The 19563-nt window shown below is 56.9% G+C and overlaps 2 protein-coding genes across 4 annotated transcripts in view; one reads left to right on the forward strand and one right to left on the reverse strand.

Moving 5' to 3' along the window:
- Positions 1–6681, forward strand: part of M1AP (meiosis 1 associated protein) — a 45297-nt gene extending 38616 nt beyond the window's left edge. For all 3 annotated transcript variants that reach the window (XM_074865270.1, XM_074865271.1, XM_074865272.1), the window contains exons 5-10: positions 439–612; positions 2282–2432; positions 3601–3742; positions 4035–4241; positions 5088–5243; positions 5523–6681. In XM_074865270.1, the coding sequence (XP_074721371.1) occupies positions 439–612; positions 2282–2432; positions 3601–3742; positions 4035–4241; positions 5088–5243; positions 5523–5663 (971 nt within the window). In that variant the 3' untranslated portion in view covers positions 5664–6681. The remainder of the gene's footprint in view (positions 1–438; positions 613–2281; positions 2433–3600; positions 3743–4034; positions 4242–5087; positions 5244–5522) is intronic.
- Positions 6682–10469: 3788 nt separating this feature from the next.
- Positions 10470–17983, reverse strand: DOK1 (docking protein 1). Its single transcript, XM_074865275.1, has 5 exons — positions 17862–17983; positions 17210–17506; positions 14402–14513; positions 14075–14247; positions 10470–12015 (listed from the first exon to the last, which is right to left on the reverse strand). The coding sequence occupies exons 1-5, from the start codon at positions 17922–17924 to the stop codon at positions 10903–10905; spliced, it is 1758 nt and encodes a 585-aa protein (XP_074721376.1). The 5' UTR covers positions 17925–17983; the 3' UTR covers positions 10470–10902.
- Between the last annotated feature and the right edge of the window lie 1580 nt (positions 17984–19563).

A 19563-nucleotide genomic window follows, 5' to 3' on the forward strand; every position in this document is an offset into this window, starting at 1 on the left:
CCATATTGCAAAGTAACATTTGTCTTCTGTATGAGGAGTAGTACTTTTCCATCACTACTACAAAATTCTCCATTAGCATAGCATTTCATATCCAGTGTCCCTTGCTTAGGGAAAAGGAGGAAATGGTTTAAAATTGTGAGAAGAGTCTCTGAGGCCAGTGCTGAGGTGATCACAGCAGAGGGTGGTTTGCGTCAGTCACAGCTAGTCCTCTGAAGACAGTAGTAGCCAGTCCACCCCCCCGCATTGATGAGAAGGGTGTTGGTGTGGCCTGTGGTGCCATCACAGTGCTGTGCTGTGATTTGCATGGTGACAGCTTCTGAAGCACTTACGTGAAAGCACTTGAGGGACTAAGGAGGTATAGTGTAGTGGAAATGCAAAAGAACGTTCTTTTCTGTGGCTAAACATATTTGTGCTTTTTCACCTTTTTTTTTCCTGCAGACATGGCAATCCTGGGAATGGACATCGATGTGCAAACCATAGAGGACAATGTCATCAGCTTGGAGGTGCTGTTTAAAACGTGGCTATGTGACTATGGCACAGAGAGAGAACACCTCCATCTCCTCCTTCCGTCCGGAGGCTTCAGCCATGCCACTGCACCCAGGACCACCCCAAGTATTTAATTTTCTCTCCCCCTCTGCAGGGAGTTCCTAAATCCCACAGCCTTAAAGATTACCCAGGCCTGCCCTATGGGCATGGTCCCTCACATTTACAGTCCCAAGTAAGGGCTCTGGGTGACTCTGAAAGCTGTCTGGAGTTTCTGTTGTCTCAGGCTGAGAGGGGACATTTGCTTAGAATACTTACAGATTGCTGCCATGTCCTGTGGCTGCTGATGCTATAATCCATTTCCATTCTGCAGCAAAAACGTGCCTTGAAGAGTATGTGAATTTATAGCCACTTTCCCGAGGTAAAAGGGACCTTACATACTGAGAGCCAAGGACCGTCTGGCTCAGGTGTATAGCCCTAAAAATTGTGGTCCTTGTATTTGATACTAAAAGTCTGTGCCAGAGCTGCACTAAATAAAGACTGTCTCACACAGGGACTTGGCTTGTAGTTATATCTTATTGATTTAGCACTGAAATAGCTAATGTTCTAGCTGGAGCTGCCAATTATAATGCATGGGAAAATTTATAAGGAATGTGTAATTTTTTTTTCCTTCGTTAAGTCCAAGTCCCTAATCCATCCTTGGGTGAGCACTGAAAACACCAACAGCTACAGCACATCGGTGTTTCCCATAAGTTGTTGTATTGTCACTGCTGCACTGCCATGGGAATTGCACGTGCGGTTCCGGTAACCCCTCTCCACCATGGTGCTCTGTGCTACTCCAGCATGGAGCTCACGGGCAGCTTCCCATCGCCATCACAGCAGCAGCATGCTTGTTTTCTTCTGGTGATCCACAGGCCAGTTCCAGGCTGGAAGCAAAGCTCATAGAGGGTTGCTGGTGGCTTTTGTGGAGTACTGTGTCCTGGAGTGCTGGGTCCAGCTCTGGGGCCCCCAGTATAAGGAGGACACAGGCCTGCTTGAGCAGGTCCAGAGGAGGCCACGAAGATGCTCGGGGGGCTGGAGCACCCCCACTGTGAGGACAGGCTGAGAGAGTTGGGGGGGGTTCAGCTGGAGAAGAGAAGGCTCCGGGGAGACCTCTGGGGCAGATATGCTCCACAGCAAGCAGAGCAGAAAGCCTGATGTGACTTTTTATTTATGTAGTAGCTACCATAACGGCCTCCAAATGAGCACAGGCAATTACGATGTTTTGTTAAAAGTGGATTTTCCTTCATCATAATATTGAGCTTCATACTTGATGCTTTGTCTTATTATAGCTAGCAAGGCAAACCATGTTATGCTGCAGTCAGGTTTTTTCACCTTCCCACACTCAATAAATCTGTAGAAGGCCAGAGAAATTGTATGCAGCTATATATCACCATATTCCAGAGTTACTAGTGTCATCAGTGTGCTGGGTTTCTCCGCAAACACAGATAGAAAAGCTGGCAAGAAATGTGTGGCATTGGGAAATGAGCTGCTCCCTCTGCAGCTGGCCACTCATCACCAAAACTGGAACGTGCCTGCCTGGCTACCAACCAGTCATTGTTTCATGACCGTGCCAAGCATGTGGTATTTCCCCTTGTGTGTAAAATGGGGATAGACTGTCGCCTTGTCACAGGCTTTAGCATTGTTCTTCCCTTAATAGTTGCTGTTGCTAGAAAACGTTAACTTAGTGTTTGTAAGTGCTTCGAGCATGTGCTAAACATTGCCACTTACAGCAATCTAAACCAATTGCTTCTCCTAGTGTGCCTGAAGTGTGATTTGCAGGAGAGATTGCTCGATCCAGCTCTGCTTTCTGAGACAGTTGATGGCACCGTGAGAGCAGCAGATTTTAATTCACCCTTCCAGATGGCAGCCTGGCCAGCTACAGTGCTGTATAAACTCCGGGTTGTAAAGTGAGTGTTGTTATGTGCTTTTGTGCTTGGTAACTGGAAGGCTGGTATCATAAGCAGCCTTCACTCTTTCTGTGCAGTTTCAACTAGGCCCTAATAACATCACCATAAAGTGCTAGTGAGCAAAATTCTGGTGTAAGGTACCCTCAACTCCCGTAACTCTTTGTGTCATGGAACAGCACATCCCACACATGCAGACAGGAGTGTGGAGTCAGAAATGGTGTTACCATGACACTACCACTTCGAGTGTAACACCACAGATATTACTCATGCAATAGTTGTTTCCCTCAGGTGTGAAGTTCTGTAGATTGCAGCCATTGCTCCATATATAATTTTGCTGTTCTCTCACTGCCTAATGAGGCCACAGCAATTAATTGGATGTCAGAGCCTGAGCTAACTAGTTGACTAGTAGTAAAAAAGCAAGCAAAGCCTCATAGTGCTGTGTGACTTCATATAAAAGTTTATTTGCTTTCCTGTCAGCAGCCTGTGGCCGGTAAGCACAGAGCATCAGAAGTGATGTCTCTAGTGTCTTTTCTGAGGTGTATTTATAGGAAAAATCGTGTATAATTTCTGAACTATACAGTTGTTCTTAAAATGATTCTCATCCTGTTAGTAGCTGAAGAGTGCTCAGTAACTGTGCATAAATGGCCCACAGCCAAAGCACTGAAGCTACTTAATAATGCCCTGTCGTGAAGCAGAAGTGTGCTATGGACAGGCAGTGTCAAGCACTGTGAAGTCCATAGTGGTGTTTGCGGTAGGATGTTGGCTCTGTGCAGGAGTAGAGCACATGTCAGTTTAAGTGAAGGATAACCACAGTCTGGTAAAAATCACTTCAGAAGAGATGTAATTGACTGGGTGAGTTATTGCCCAAGAGGCCAGATTATCAATCTGTTTTGTATGCAAAATGCATGAAGATTGGATTTGCTTCTTGGCATGCTCTTGTCAAAGCAGATACAAGGGGATCTGGAAATCGGCAAGAAAGCCTCTTTTTACTGCAGTTGGACTTTTCTGCAAGGTTTCGTAGTGACAGGCCACAGCAATACAGATGTTAGGTGCTTGTAGCAGTGTGGTAGCTGATGCTGCCATAGCCAGGTGAGCTAGTCATCTCCTGGTAGTCTTCTTGCTGTTTCCTGTTGGCTGTGCTTCACTAACACGAGCTGTATATCTGTAGGGCTCTGAAGTCCGAAGGGGTCTGTGAGTCTGTACTGTATGGCCTGCCCTTCATCATCAGGCCCACAAGCTGCTGGCAGCTAGACTGGGATGAACTGGAGATAAATCAGCACAGCTTCCATGCTCTATGTCATAGTCTTCTGGTGAGTGTATGAGAATTGCAGTTTCATGGGGGAGGATTGCCATAGAAAGGAATAGTCAGTGCACATCTAGTATGATCTGTCTAGCCTGCACCAGAAAACATGTTTCAAAAGCTGCAGCTTCATCTCATGGCCCAGTGTCAGGCTTGTAAATCCTTCCATAATGCAGAATAGTGTTCTTATTCTGATGTGTATGAATGTCTCTGCTTCTGAACCCAGCAGCCCCTACAGTGAAAGTGCTGAAGGAAGTGGCTATTGCCCATTGTTCACATTGGTTTTGGCTTTTGCCATTTAGAAAAGGAAGTGGATGCTTTTGGCCAAACGTGAGCCACAGAACACTAGTCCAAACTGGAACATCGTGGTGCATTCCTACTACATCATTGTCCCTTCCGACTCTGCCACTCTACTTGTCAAAGCAGTCGCCACCAGGGAGCTCTTGCTGCCGTTGAACTTCCCAGCTCTCCTTGCTGAACACCCTGAGAGAGCACATGGCCCTGTAGAGGTAAGTCACTGACAGCCCTGCACAAACCTCTGTGGAGAGGATCCCAGCTGTACAAGCAGGGATCAGAGAAAGGATCAGCCTTTATGCACAGGACATGCAGCTGCTGCATCTGTCTCCCTCATTGCTGGGGAACGTGGATCTCCTCAGACTGCAGAGGGAGGTGCTTTAGGCATAAGATAAATCAGTACATAAAGTGTCTCTGTTTCTTCCAGTAGATTCAGGCTTCTACATTTTCTGTTGTGCATCCATGTGTTCTTCTCCTGAGTTGTCTGCCTTTGCTTCAGGTGACGCTAGGAAGGGCAGAGCCCTCACTAGAGGTTTTAGCAGATGAATAGAGGAGGAGATGACTGTGAAAATGTCTAGTGACAGCTGGAATATGATGGAGCAATCTAAAACTTCTTCCCAGCAGCCAATATATCCTACAGCTTTCTTCACAGACAGCCAATGCCTGTCCTCTGGAGCAATGTTACATGTCTGTTGGGGGAGGGGGAAGAGGCCTTATGAAGCAGAGAGGGTGACAGTGCCCAGAAAAGGTGCTCCAGCTTGTTGGCTGATTCTGGGCATGGGAAGGACAGGACAGCATCCTGCAAGGGAATGCTTAAATCCATTAAGACCTGGTTGCAGATAAGTCTTGTTCTATACACAGCTAAGAGTGGTCCTTGCGGGTAACAGCCACAAGAGCCCTTCTCCCATCACTGCAGGGTGGCACAGAGTGTCTGTAACCCTCATACCTAAAAAAAAAAAAAAAAGCCCTCAACACTAAAAAAGCAAAAAAGCCCAAGCAAACCCCACGGCCTCTACCTGTCACATCTCATAGCCACTATGTTCTTTCTTCTGTCTGAGCAGAGTGCCCTGAACAGCTTGGAAGTGGAAGTTGCTTATAACCCCTTGCATGTAAAAAGCAACCTCTACAAATACCTGAAGAGTGTGTTGTACAAACCTCTGCACTGGCAGCAGGCCCAGCCCAGGGACCAGCGGCCAGAGCGGCATCAACCCAAGCAGGTATGTCTCTTGCCTTTGACTAGCCTCGACAGTCTCTGCTCTGCCCGTCTGGTCTGCTTCCCGCAGAGGGGCTGAGGGCAGCTCCCAATACCCCGGCAGTACGGGGAGGGCAGCAGATGGCAGGGCAGCATCAGCGTGCAGCTGGCAGAGCAGAGGGATGTGGGTAGCATAAGCTGATGCAGTTACGAGGGAGATGCAGACACAACTGGACAGGGCACTGTTGGACAAGCCAGCGCCTCCTTCCACAAGGTGCATTCATATTTTGTCCCTGTATTGCAGCATCAGAGCAGAGCCAAAGCCACAGTGGCACCCCTTCTGATGGCTCCTTCTCCTGTCCAAGCGTTCAGACCAGCAGCGGTGAGGAGAGATTCCTGTGAGCGCCCCCTGCTCCCCAAAGAGTATGACGAGTTCCTACAGTGAACCCCAGGGCACTGCTTGAGCCTGCTCACGTGCAGTCAAGGCTTGGCTTGTTGCTCTGCTGCCAAGCCTTACACACTGGGCCAGAAGCGGTCAGGCAAGACACTAAGCTTGGCCTTGGTCCGACAGGCACTTCCCATCGTTTGTTCCTCCTTGTTTTATGGTTTTATTAGTCACCAACCCAGTCTGCAGGAAGCCTGCTGCTCTGGGGCCCTCTGTCCAGAGAGTCAGATATCCCCCACAACACCCTGTATTTCCCATTTTTGTCAGCACACATCACCAGCATGCCTCAAACTTTGGTTTCTGAGACTAGGCTAGTACAGGCCACAAACCACAGATTGCTGTCAGCGGGTGCAGAAAAGCTGCAAGCAGGACGGTGAGGAAGTCAGACAGATAAAAGCAGGCAGTAACGTCAAGCTGCCCTCATCCTGCAGGAGCAGGTTCAGCAGGGTGTTTGAATAGGCGTAAAACAGGGCTCTTGAATTTAATCTTAAAGCCCAGAACGCCGTGCCCCCGAGAGCACCACTACCCATGATGACGCTGATTTGCTTGCTTCCGTAACTAGTCTCACTGTCCAACTCCCCAGCTCACAGAGGGGTTTGTAGCAAGTGCCAAGCCAGCCCTAAAGCCCTGGCTGGCTCCTGCCCCGTGGCAGCTCACCGCAGCACCGTTCTCCCAGCCAGCTGCTGCTTGGATGCTCTTCTCCTTATGGCCCGTCTGTGCCTGTGGGGCTGCTCTGCAAGCCAACACGGCAAGTACTTCTTGGCAGGGTTCAGAAGATGGGGATTGGCCTGGAGCTTTTCAGAGAGCTTCTGCCCAGCGCTTGTGCAGATGCCAGCCTGTTTTTCAGTGCAGACATGGGACAGCTGCCCCTGGCAGGGCAGGAGCTGAGGGCAGCTCAACTGAGCCAAGGTGGGATGGTCTCAGTGGGCTTCCTGGATGCCGAGCACCGGCAGTGGTTTTTCTACTTACTTCGTTTCGACAAGCTGTTTCAGAATAAAGTTATCCACCATAACATTCACTGACTGCCTGTGGTTGACAACATGTTCTGTACGCAGCGATCCCAGCACTGCCCGGTACTTCCTGAGAAACAGCTGCAGGTGACCCAGGGCACGGGGCAAGCACAATGCTCCCAGGCCAACTGCTGCAGCCAGAGAGTGGAGCCAGCAGAGTCCAGTTCAGGAACAGGCCCTGCTAGCCACCCAGGGCACAGACCTGCTCTGCCCATACCCTGGCAGCGCTCCGCGCCTGGCACGAGGCTGCGTCCCGGGCAGCTGCTTGGGGTAAGATGTCCCGGGCAGGTACCTTGAGGACAGTGCAGACACCCCTGCAGGCATGGGGACAGGGGTTTGTGTGGGTGTGCAAGCTGGTGGCTAACCCCTGCCTGTCTCTAACAAGCTCACAGCACGAGGAACTGGGGAAGGAGCAGTGGCAAAGGGTAGTGACACGCTTGTCCGTGGCCCAGCCTGGGGCGTGCCAACCAGACAATATGGAAATGACAACATCGGGCAGATTGGGGGGGCAGAACATGACATGGGGGATTCGCTTGACTGAATTGATGATGCAGATGGAAATTACTTTGGCAACCATATAACAAATACCAAACTGGGGTACAAAGTCAACAAAACACCCTGCCAATGGGAAGGAGTAAATAAACAGGGGCTTGTGATTTATTGCTGATAGAAGCTGCTAAAGAGGAAACTTGAGGAGAGGAAAAAGGGACTATAAGGGGAGGCAAATCACAAAATTGGGGCTGTTTGGGGGTCCCTGTTGAAAAGCCCTCCACCTGATCACCACAGGGTGAAGCAGGGCAATAACTGACCAACTCTTGACAGCCAGAGGGAACTTGGGTGCTTCCCTAATGCAAGTGTGAGAAGGGATATCCTGGCAGAACAGTTGTCTCATGACTGCACTACGCTGGGCTCTAAAGGGGAGCAGGTAGCACTTATAAAAGAACACACCTTTCAGAACAGGAAACGGAAAAAGGTAGCCCCAAGGGGAAGAGATTTCTTGGGCTTTGAGCAGCTCCCAAGTAATTTTCTCCTGGTAAAAACTGCCCCTGACCTAGAGAGACCAAGACTTCTGCCTCTGTTGATTCCCAGCTCTGGCTGCTAGACCAGTAGTCTGACATTTCTCAGCTATTTTGGGGCATCGGCTTTTAGCAGAGAACAGGGAAGCACACAGGCTGTCCTCATATGAGGAAGTCTGATATCCAAAGGACTTCCCATGCACCACCCAGTCTGGCCCGTAGCACCTGGCCTGGGCAGAAGTGAACAAAGCTGCTCGTCCAGGACCATTTCTGCACTGTAAGAAAGTGGACAGAGCAGCCAAGCATAAACCAAGCATCCCCAGGCACCTCAGCAAAGCCTTGGTCAGGACTGGCTGCCAGGATGCCATTTTCCAAGTACACAGACTGAATTCAGCCATGGCACACAACCATTGTGACGTGGCAGGGGTGTGTTTGAGCTGCACCCGGGTGCTTCACTGCTCAACACATGGAAATTAGGTGTAAGGGGACAGCAGAAGCAAGGCAAAGGAGAGGGAAAGGAGGGCCACGAAGATGATCAGGGTGCTGGAGCACCTCCCATAGGAGGACAGGCTGGGAGTTGGGGTTATTTAGCCCAGAGAAGAGAAGGCTCCACGGAAACCTTATAGCAGCCTTTTAATACCTAAAGGGGGCTTATAAGAAAGATGGGGACAGACTTTTTACCAGGGCCTGCAGTGACAGGACAAGGGGTAACAGTTTAAACTGAAAGAGGGCAGATTTAGATGAGATCTAAGGAAGAAATTCTTCCCTGTGAGGGTGGTGAGGCCCTGGCACAGGTTGCCCAGAGAAGCTGTGACTGCCCCCTCCCTGGAAGGGTTCAAGGCCAGGTTGGACGGGGCTTTGGGCAACCTGGGCTAGTGGAAGGTGTCCCTCCCCGTGGAAGGGGGAGCGGACTAGATAATTTCCAAGGTCCCTTCCAACCCAAACCATTCAATGATTCTATGAATGCAGATGGAAGAAATCCTCATCTAGGCAGAATCCATCTCCTGGTCCTAAAGTCTTACTGCTTTGGGAATAGGAAGGCTATGACCAGCCAAAGGCTGGCTCTGCATTTACCTTATTTCTTACACTTTCCCAAAGCACCTATTACACCCCAAACTGCTGCCAGAAAGGAGATGAAGTAAAGCACAGAGCAGCAGTCTGCGCAAGATAACAGGTCTTGTCCACAACACTGAGCCAGAGAAGAACAGACTGTCTCTTCTGACCAGGAGAGACTAAGAGCCTTCCCTGCTGCACGCACTTCTCCGTCACGTGGCAGGGTGCGTAAATAAAGCAGGCCACGTGCGGGAGCATTCCGTCTGTCTTATGCACTTACATCTTAGTCTTGAGTCGGCTGTTACGAGAGATGATGTCATTGCTGAAGCAAGAAAAATAAAATGCCCTTTCAGCCAAGAGGAATGCAGGGCTGTCCAGGGATCACTGGTCTGGCACAGATGCTGGAGCATTTTCCTTCCTCAGTGAAAGCTGGGTCAGCCACACTCAGCTCCATGGGACGGAGCGGGCACAGCACACTGAGATACAGTGACTGCAGGGATGGAAGATGCACAAATACCCATGGCCGTACGGAAGGGAGAGCCCCAAGGAGGGGTTCCCTGCTCCTGGGAGGTTGCTCTTCATCGTTTAAGTCTTGGAGCCTCACACTGGAGTCATGAGCAGGTGGCCTGGGACCCCGCTAAGCAGCGCCCAGAGCTCTTCTCTGGAGCAGGCAGATGCCTGCTGCTCGTGCCTCTCGTCCCAGGCAGGAACTGCCTCAGCCTCGCAGAGCTTAGGTTTTTTTGTTCCTCCTGCAGCAAAACCCCAGTGGGGAAGAGAACCCAGCACAGGAGAACAGCCACAAATGGGTCCTGGCTACAGCTGCGCTGGGTTGTTACAGGACTGAGGCTTCCCCCTGCAACTTGGGCATCAGACCAATGCCCAGTCAGAGCTCACCACCTTGTCACCATCTCACCAATCTGGGGACCTGAACCTGGTCCTCCCAAATTCCCCAATGGTTTGTGGCTCCCTGGGTCTGAGCTGGGGCTGCAGAAGTCATGCTTAGCACAGGTATATCACAGTGCTGCTTGTCAGCTGGCTGTTTTGCTGCTGTCTGTATCAACAGGCTGGTAAACCTGCAGAAGTCATCAGTAGCCCCATCCAACTTGGGGACAGCCAATGCCAGGGTGCCTGGTCTAGCCCCACACAGAAGGGACATAAAATCTCTCAAAACCATTACCAGCACCAAAAGAACAACCTGTTTTTCCCTTGCATAGGTTTCTGCCCAAGGCTGGCCACACAGCAATCACAGCCAAACCCCTGGGCTCAGACCACAGAGTTTTGGCCATTAAGGTCAATGGGATCCAGCCTGGGCCATCCCAGGCCTTTCAAGAGCAGCTGGGAGCAGGGGGGGAAATTGGCAGAGGGATCAGGCTGGGGGAGGAGAGATCCTGTCACTAATCAACACTCAGCTGCAGCAGGGCTGGAGCCTGGCCCTGCCCAGCCTTATGCTTGGAGGCCATCACAACATTTGGTGCCCCAAGCCACACATAAAGGTATCTGCGAGCCTGACTCTCGTACCCCTTGATCCCCTGGCATACGGGCATCCTAGCCACAGCTGAACCTGGCACATGCTTTTCTTCGTGGTCTCCTCTTAGCTCAGTAGCTCTGGCACAGACACAAACGTGCCACCACGTGAACACCATTCAGCCAGGCCACCCTGCTCCGCAGCACTGCGCCAGCACCTCCCCCTCCGCGTGCCTGACAGCCCAGACACGCCAAGGCAAACATTGCATTCTGAGACAGATTTTAATATCAAAATAATTTTGTATAAAAATACTTTTGGAGACTGATGGCAAGCAGTCTTCCACGCACCGCAGCAGATATCCCAGCCCTGCGGCCTGGTCATAGGGAGCCAGAGCAGCAGGCGCAGGGTGACACAAGCCAGCCCTCGGCAGATCAGGAGGTGGCAGCGGAGCCAGCTCCAGCGCCGGCAAAGCACGCTGGCACCCGCACAGCCACAGCTCTCTTGCCCTTGCCGTGGAAAGGGCCCCCGAGGAAACAAGAGCTCCTCAGCGCTGGTAAGCAAGAGCGGCTCTGCCTGAGCCAGACCAGTCCCCAGCTGCAAGTCCCCCCCAGGACCCACGGGGGAAGCAGCCGGCACTGCTCACGAGTGGGTCTGGGCCCCCCAGTCCCTCCCGGGCAGGTACAGAGCAGCAGCAGTTATATCTCTCCTAAGTCCTCGTAGACAGGTGACAAGCTGCACTCATCCACAGACTGCTCCTTCTTCTGCGCGTGCGGGGGCTTCAGCACCCGGCTGTACAGCACCTCCACGTTGTTGTTGTTGCTGCTGTTGAGGCCGGGTTTGACAACGCCCCTCTCAGGAGCTGCGTTCCCCCGCCGCTTGCCAGGGTCCCCGCTCCTCTCGGCGCCTTTGGGGATCAAGGCTGCCTGGGGCTTGGGGGCTGGCACCGGCTTGGGGCCCTTGGCCTTGGCCTGGAAGGCAGGTACCGAGTAGTCGTCAGTGCTGGGGTTGTAGGGATACTCGTAGCCGCCCCTGCCGTCATGGCCCTGGGTGCGCCAGGCCTCGCCCATGGGCCGGGCTTCGTCGTAGATGCAGGTGGGGGGGGGCAGCGAGCGGGGAGCGCGACCCTCAGGCTCGTCATAGATGTGCTCCCGCCGGCCGGGAGCCGCGGGGGCCTGGCCGCGTCCCTCGGCCCGGACCTGGTCGTACGTGCCCGAGTACAGCGGCGCCGGCAGGCGGAGCTTTGTCTCGTCCACGGCCCCGCCGGGCACCTTGGCCCCGCCGGCGGGCTTGGTGTCCACGGGCTCCGAGTACAGTGGGTCCAGCCAGGGCCGGAAGCCCTTCACCGAGTCCAGCGGCTCCGAGTACACGCTGCACAGGTCCTCGGCCGGCAGCATGACGTGCGGCACCTTGGGCAGAGGGGAGCGCGGGGGTGTGCTCAGGACCGTGGGCTTGGCCTGTGGCACGGGGAGCTCCGGCAGACTCCGGGTCTTCAGCAAAGACGTGGCGTCCCTCTCCTCTGCTGCTGCGCTGGACCGGGGCGCCAGTGCCGCTTTGGGTGCCGGGGTGTCACCCCCCTCTGCCGGCAGCTCCAGAGTCAGGCTGTCGGCCAGTGCCTGGCGGATCAGCACCACGCTAGGGCTGTCTGACTCCAGCGAATCGCAGCTTTGCCGGTTCTCCTCCACCTGCGCCTTCTGCTCCCGGATGGAGGCTTCCACCAGGCGGAAGATCTCGTTGCCCTGCTTGGTCTCAAAGGTGAAGTTCCCTGGGCCGGAGTCGCAGCGCCTGCCAGCTTCGAAGGAGAACATCACCTGCAAGGGAAGCGGAAGGGTCACATCCTGCCCAGCACCTGCCGGCCCCGCTCACTCTGCAGGCTGCGCTTCCTGCTGAAGGGCGCGTGGCCACGGCGCTGATCCTGCACATCCTGCAAGAGACTTCACTGAACATCCTGCTCCTTCCGCCCCCCGCAGCGAGGGCCACAGCTCGGCAGGCACCAGGGGCACGCCATGCTCAACAGCTGCCCAGCGCCTGGGCAGGAGAAGGCTGCGCTGCCCAGCAGCCTGGATCAAGCTGTGAAGCTGGAGTGGGATGGACCTGGGGGGACATCACTGCGAGATGCCCCGTGGCCAGAGCTGCAGGTCCTGCTGGAGAGCTGCTGCCTGCCTTACCTGAGCAATTCCAGCAGCATCAGCTGGCACCAGACAATCTAGAAAATATGTAGTTAGCACCGAGAATGGAGTAGGGTGAGAAGAGTGACAGTTCAGCAGGGGAAGCTATGACGGGCCTCTTGGGTAAGTCAGCATTAGTCAGGCAGAAGGGAAGCAATTCAGAGGTGAGAAATACAAGACAGAGGAACACTGCTTTTCACGGGACAAAGGCCAGAAGCAGCAGCTTGGCTACCAATAGTAAGCAAAGCATTTGCCTTACTGGCATTACTCTGTTAATGGTATTAAGTACTTTAAAGAGAAGTCTTGCACCAGGCTGTGCTCCTCAGGCCTGAACACACGCTCATGTGCCAGTTCCCACCAGCAGACTCTCACACCCTTCCTGAACCTCAGCCCCTGAATTCAGGTGGGATTTTCTGCCTCACTGGGGCTCTTGCACATGCAGCGACACTCTCTGGGGTTGCTGCAAAAGCCTCTGGGCCAGACTTCCTTTTGTGGGTCAATGCTGCCAAACACAAGCACAGCCAACTTTTCACTGCTCGGGGATCTGTGGGTGCAGCTCCCTGCCCCAGCGCAGACCCTGCCTCCACAAGATGCCTCCACAAGAGCAGCTCAGTTTCCACTTCTGTTTCGGTAAAGTGACGCAGAAAGCGCCATCAGCAGAGTGCAGCTGACACCATCACTTCTATAAACAGCCCTGGGGAGACCACTTCCTCCCCATCCAACATGGCGGGTACCTCTTGTGCTCAGAGTAGCAGCAAAACAGATCAGGGACCTGTCTTGGTGGACACTGGAGAGGGGACAGACCTACACAGGTCAGCCAGGCCAAGAGCAGCACACCCTGTAAGGTGAACAAATCCAGAGTAACTGGTGTCTCAAGGGAGCCCCTCCTGCTCTGGCCACCATCCTTCAGGAGGGATGGGTTGAACTGGGCAGAGCGAGGACTGCGGGAAGCCAAGGTCCCTGGAGGCTGGGGAGAGCTTGTGCACGGCACAGGAGGACATGCCTGCCCATGGCATGGGCTGGGAAGGGCTGCGCTGGAGAACGAGGGCAAGCCAGCCGTGGGGACGTCCAGGAAAGGGGCCAGCTGGCCACCGGTGCTGCAACGGCCCCGGTGGGAGTGAGGCAGTGACCACAACAGAATCCCAGAATCATCTATGTTGGAAAAGCCCTTGAAGATCCTCCAGCCCAACCATGAACCTCACCCTGACCGTTCCCAACTCCACCAGATCCCTCAGCGCTGGCTCAACCCGACTCTTCAACCCCTCCAGGGATGGGGACTCCCCCCCTGCCCTGGGCAGCCCATTCCAACGCCCAACAACCCCTTCTGCAAAGAAATCCTTCCTAAGAGCCAGTCTGACCCTGCCCTGGCACAGCTTGAGGCCATTCCCTCTTGTCCTGGCGCTGGTTCCTTGGCTCAAGAGACTCATCCCCTGCACAGCCATGCCCTCGGTGGGGATGCGTGTCCTGCTTGCCCATGCTCCTGCGCGGCAGCACAGGCAGCCGCTGAGGACAGACAGGACCACGGGCACCCCTGGAGACTCTGCTACAGCCGCTGGGGGCTGCAGCAGTTTCGGAATTTGGCAGGGACTGCTGCACGGCTGCCACAGGCTGTCCCGGCACAGCAGCTCCTCACCCTTTGGCAAGGGAAAGCCTGTGGGGGAACAGGCCTCAGTGCACGGCACGCAGGGCCCCCACCCCCCACCTTGTCCCGGCCGTATCTCCGGAGCAGCCGGTATGGCCAGACGTAGAGGATTTCATTTGTCCGTGGGTCCTTCAGGACGAGACTGTCACACTCAGCCTTGAGCACGTAGGCACCGCGCAGCTCGCATCGCTCCGCAGCCTCGGTCCGTTGCACCGTCACCCAGAAGGTGTTCACTGTGGGGACAGGGATGCTCAGGGGAGGGTGGAGGAAGCCACATCCCAGCCCCAGGCGAGGCCTCGCCCTGCCCACTGGAGCCCCAATGATGGGGCAGCAGCAGGACAGACCCCACAGAAGGTGGCCCGAAGTCAGGGCAGGAGTAGGTCCCACCTTCGTCTCTCGAGTAGTAGATGGAGTTCACGGCCATCTCCAGGGCCGGCGCATCCCCGCTGTCCTCTCTGCCACGCCGGGCCACCACGCCAGCATCGCTGGGGCCATTTCCCTGATAAGGGAGAGCAGATCAGTCCTTGCTCCCTCTTCCCGCATCAGTCCCTGGGTCCCCCTGCGGCCACCGGCCCCCCCAGCCCTGCACCCCCACGCCCTGCTGCCCTCCCCAAGGGACCTACCCCACCCCACACAGCTTGGCCCTCCTGCGGCCATACCAAGCCCTTCCCTGCCCAGAGCCAGTGACAGACCCCAAGGCCCACCCCAAGGCCCACCTGCCCCCCATTCCCCCCGCTCCGAGCCAACACACAGACGGATGAACAGGGCCAGGCAGTGCAGGAGAGGCTTCCCTGGAGCTCCCAGCACACCCTGGGCCCCAGCTCGGCTGTGCACGGGACAAGGCACAGAAGAAAGCCGTTACTTCGGGCAGCCCTGTCCCCGGTGCAGCACAAGCCAGCCCCGAGACGCGGCCTCCTGCGGGGCAGCACCCGGGGGTCCCCTGTGCCCCTCCACTGCTGCTCTTCCGACCGCTGTGGCGTGCCCGTGCGGCTGCCCTGGTGCCAAGGAAGAGAACAGCTCTGCTTCCTCACCGATGGGCTCGGGCACAGGCCACACCGGGCCCAAAGCATCTCAGGGGCCCAGGCACGCTCTCCCAGCAGTACGAGCAAGGGAGGGGGCTGATGAGATGACCCAGCAGTGCAAGGGTCTGCGTCCTGCTCCTGCACAGGCAGGAAGGCACTGCCAGTATCAGCACACAGCCCGCAGAAGGGAAGCAGCACTTCTATTTTAGTGCCTGCAGAACCGAAAGTGCAACGCACACACTGTCAGCGACCGTGTCGCAGCAGCAGGGTCCCCAAAGGGCCTGTGTGGGAGAGGCACTCTCAGTGCTACCACCCAGCAGCACAGATCCTCCTCCAGGGAAGCCCCACACAAATCAAAGGCTCACAGATGCCCTGCAAGAGCTGCTTCCACAGACTGCACCGCTGCACGAGGGTCTGTATTTGGACGGGAGCTGGAAGCTGCTTCTCAGGGTCACATGGGATGGGGTTACAGCAGAGCATGTGTCTTGCAGAAGGCAAGCTGTCACAGTTTCAGTTTAAAACCCAGCCACGTGAGCTTCTTAACAGGCAAGGCCCATAAAGGGCCACCAGGCCCTCTTGGTTGGCTCCTAAATAGAACGGGGACTACTAAAACCCAGCGTCCTTAGAGCTGATAGCAGCAGCTCCTGCTCAGCTAAAGCATCTAACGCAGCAGGGTTCCAGCCTGGGATCAGGAAGTCAAGGGCCAGACGATCTGCCCAGCCCTTTACGGCTGTTTGACTGCCATTTCCCTCATCTCCAAAAGAAAAAGAAATTCTATTCTGAACTCCAAACTATCTTTGGCCCCAGTTCCCAAGCTACTGGACCCTGCCGTACCCTCTAGGCAGCAACTAACAACATGACACAAAATCACTGTCTCTACACAGATGACCAGAAATCACAACTGAGGACCTTCAGCTTTTTGCAGAGAGGCCACATGCAGTTCCTGTGCCTCCTGCTCCAGGCCAGGCCTTTCTAGAACACGTGCTATCCATGCAGCCTTTTGATCACCGCTTCCTAGGCTGTCAGCTTGCTTCTGGACCTCCACCAACTGAGAGCTACCATGCGAAGGAAGGTATGAGCATACCCCTTCTCTGAGCAACGTTCCTCTGCCTTGCTACTACCCTGCACCACTCCAAAGGTGTGTGCTGTGTCCCTAGCTTGGCCCCATGAGCCATTTCTAGGACAAAGGCTCCAACACTGTCTGCACCAAACAGACACGGGTGCGGATATTTTGTAATTTCCAGCACCACACCGGTGTCTCTTGGCCTGGTCAGCAGGACACGTGCTGCACAGACACATTTGGTTTGAGAGCAGACTGCAGGGAGATGCAGGCAGGAACAAAAAAAGGCTTAAGGCGAATCACACTCAGCAAACACCTGGGTCCTTGTGCGATCCTGGGATCACCAGCTGTGCAGCAGCCACCTTGCGAGGCAGCCCTGCCCAGCACTCAAAAGCCTGGAATCGGCCAGAACACAACTCAGAGCTGTGCAAACATCTCCCAGGAAGGAGAGCTGGGGACCCGTGGGGCTGGGCAGGCGCCGGCTGCTCTCACAGGGCGGTGTGGGTGACCGTACTTGTAGGCTGCCCAAACTGCCCTCGCAGGGAGGCGTCATGCTGGCTGACCACCACCTCCAGAGAAGGCTGCTGAGCTGCTACGGGGCGCAGGCAGAGGGCAGGGCAGCTGGAGGGCTGTGCCGCAGGCCCAGCACGGATGGGGTGCTCCCAGCAGCAGGCAGGAGCGAGCCCCAAGCCTGGGTGAGGGGGTGCACTGGCCCCGCAGCTGCCAGCACTGCCACCCTGGAGCCAGGTGGGTCCCAGAGCCAGGCAATGCTCTCAGAGCTCCGCTTCTGCTGCCGCTGTGGCAGGAAAGGCAGCGGCGGCTGGGCCAAGAGGAAACGTTCCTCAGCCATCACCTGGCCCTGGAGGGGGTGAGGATGGGCTCCACGCTGGGGGAGACGAGCCCGGCTTGAAATTTGGAGCTGCAACCTGGGGGGGACCTGTCACAGGGGCCTCGGAGTCCCAGGGCCAGGCGCTCTGACTGCCTGGGACCACTCACGGGTGCCCTGGGTCTCCCCGCACCGTGCCGCAGGGCCCTCCTGCTGCGTGGGGAGGGCTCACACCCGCCGGCCCCGTGCAGGCTGCCCGCGGCCACCCCCGCCCCGCCGGGGCTCACCGGGAAGGCGATTTCACACAGCTTGGCCACCCACTCCTCGCTCTGCTGCTTGTCGGCCGCGAAGAGGTAGCTCCGCTCGCTGGTCTCCAGGCGGAAGGCGGTGGTGCCGGGCCGGGGGCCGCTCTCGGCCACGGGGCCCACGCTGGTGCAGTCGGCCAGGCGCACCACGGTCCTGGCCAGCCGCCGCGTGCCCAGGCGCTCGGGCGGCGCCGACGGCTCCTTGCAGTCGAAGAATTCCAGGCGGGCCACGCCGTGCTGGCTGGCCGGGTACAGCACGAACCAGCTCCTCTTCCACCTCTGCAAGGCAGCGGGGTGGCACCGGGCTCACACCGGGGTGCGTGCCCCCCCCCCCCCGCCCCGCCACGGCCCGGCCGAGCGGCGGGAACCGGCCCCGACCGCGCCCGGCGGGGAGGGGCGGCCACGGGACCCTTCGGCCGCCGCCGAGCCGGGCCCAGGCCCGGCCAAACCCCGGCCCCGCTTCCCCAGTGGCCGGGCGGCGGCCCGGCAGCGCGCCCAGCCGCGGGGACGGCAGGCCCGGCCCGGGCGGCGGTGCGGAGCCCGCCCGGCTCCCGGGGAGGAGGAAGAGCCGGCCCGGCCCGGCTCGCTCCGGCCCAGCCCAGCCCGGCCCGGCCCCGGTGTCCCGCCGCCCCACCTTGGTGCCGAACTTGTGGCTCTGCTGCACCAGGAGCGGCCCCTCCTTGACCGGCGGGTCCATCCCGCGCCGCGACCCTCCGCGCGCTTCCGCCCGCCGCGCTCGCGCCGCCGGGGCGGGGCCGGGCCGGGCCGGGCCGGGCCGGGGGGGGGGGCGGTTCCTGTGCCCTCACCGGGCGCGGGCGCCGCTTCCCCCGGGGCGCGCGGGACGTGCCGCCCCCCCGCCCCCGCGCGCCGGGGCCGGGATCGGTGTCAGAGCGGGGGGTCCGCGGCCGCCCGGGAAGGAGCCGGCCCTGCCGCGCTGCCCGCACCCCGCGGCCACCTCCCGCCTCCAGACCCGCCCGAGGACATCGTCCCCCGTGTCCCGCGGCCGGGGGGCAGATGGAGCCCCGGCCGCCCTCCACCCGGCGGCAGCCGCTGAGCGAGACACCGCAGAGCCGGTGGCGGAGCCCTCGAGGCGCCCGGGGAGGGGCCACGCAGGGCCAGCGCCCGGGACGGCGGGGCCCTCGCCGGACACGCCGGCGCAGTCGTACCGCGGCCGCAGCGGGGTCTGTGGGGCCGTCGGACCGGCGACCTGTCCGGCACGGCACGGCCCGGTCCGGGGAGCGGCCGGGATCGCGGGGCGCAGCGGGCGCAGAGGAGCAAACAGAGGAAGGTGTGGCTGGGGGCACCCCGGGGCGGGCAGGTCACCGTCCCCTGGGAAGTGAGAGGGGTGACACCGGCTGGTCACAGGCTCGGGCCCGGCCTGGGGCCCTCCTGAAGGAGCCTCCGGCGCGTCCCCCCCAGCCTGGGGCTGCCGGCGCCTGGGCACGGCGGAGGCTCCCCCAGCCCTTCCTCTAGATGAAAGAGAGGAAGCACCCGGGGAGTGGAAGTGGAGAGCGACTTCAAAGCGACTTTCAGAGAAAATTTAAGGAATTCAGGGAGCTGGTGATCAGGTCCAACAAAATGTATTCAGAAAATCTGGCAGGGCTTTATTGAAGCGATGGGGCACAACGGAAACCACCCCAGCACTGGGGGAAGGTGGGGCTCATAGGTCAGGTAATGAGCTGAAACTTGAGAAGGAAGGGCATAAAAGTAGAAACTAGGGGGAAAAACTAGGAGGAGCAGAAAAAAACAACAAAAGTCAGGGAAGCCAAAGTATGAGACGAACTGTAACTAGCAAGAAACATGAAGGATTGCAAGAAAACCTTCAAAACAGAAGGAGGATGCTGAGCAGCCCCTGTGGCTCACTGTCCTGCTGAGGCTGAGAGGGACGGGAGAAAGTGACAGGACTCAAGTGCTCGATGGCTTCTGCCCCTCAGCCTGCCCTGATGGCTGGATGGCACGGCTAACACCCCCAACATGAGAGACAGAGGTGTGTGCTGATGCTGGGTGAGGGAAAACAGCAGATGGGCTGGGCTGCAGGTAATGAGGGTAATACCGAGAACTGGCAGAGGATGGATGGTGCTTCAGAGAACAGGAAAAAGGAGTGGCACAGTGCCTATCTTTGATAGGGGAAAAATAAGGAAGTGAAGAATTAGAGGCCACTTAGCTCAACTTTGAAGTCCAAGAAAACCTGGAACAAATAGCCAGGTGCTCCCAGAGACAACAGGGAAGGGGAAGAATCACAGCAAACACACCTGCGTACACACAGCCCTGCCTGGCCTCCTCCTCTGACAGTCCTCACAGACAGGGTAGTGTCACGTGCACCTCTCTACCTCTGA

Source organism: Strix uralensis, chromosome 4, assembly GCF_047716275.1.
Source record: "Strix uralensis isolate ZFMK-TIS-50842 chromosome 4, bStrUra1, whole genome shotgun sequence".
NCBI classification, from domain to species: Eukaryota; Metazoa; Chordata; class Aves; order Strigiformes; family Strigidae; genus Strix; species Strix uralensis.

Bases quoted from the DNA above. Each gene is read 5' to 3' on its own strand.
- DOK1 (XM_074865275.1), bottom strand. From the start codon at position 17,924: ATGGACCCGCCGGTCAAGGAGGGGCCGCTCCTGGTGCAGCAGAGCCAC. The intron at 17,507-17,861 runs GTGGGGCGGCGG...GCTGCCTTGCAG, and splicing joins GCCACAAGTTCGGCACCAAG to AGGTGGAAGAGGAGCTGGTT. The intron at 14,248-14,401 runs GTGGGACCTACT...CTGTCCCCACAG, and splicing joins CTACTACTCGAGAGACGAAG to TGAACACCTTCTGGGTGACG.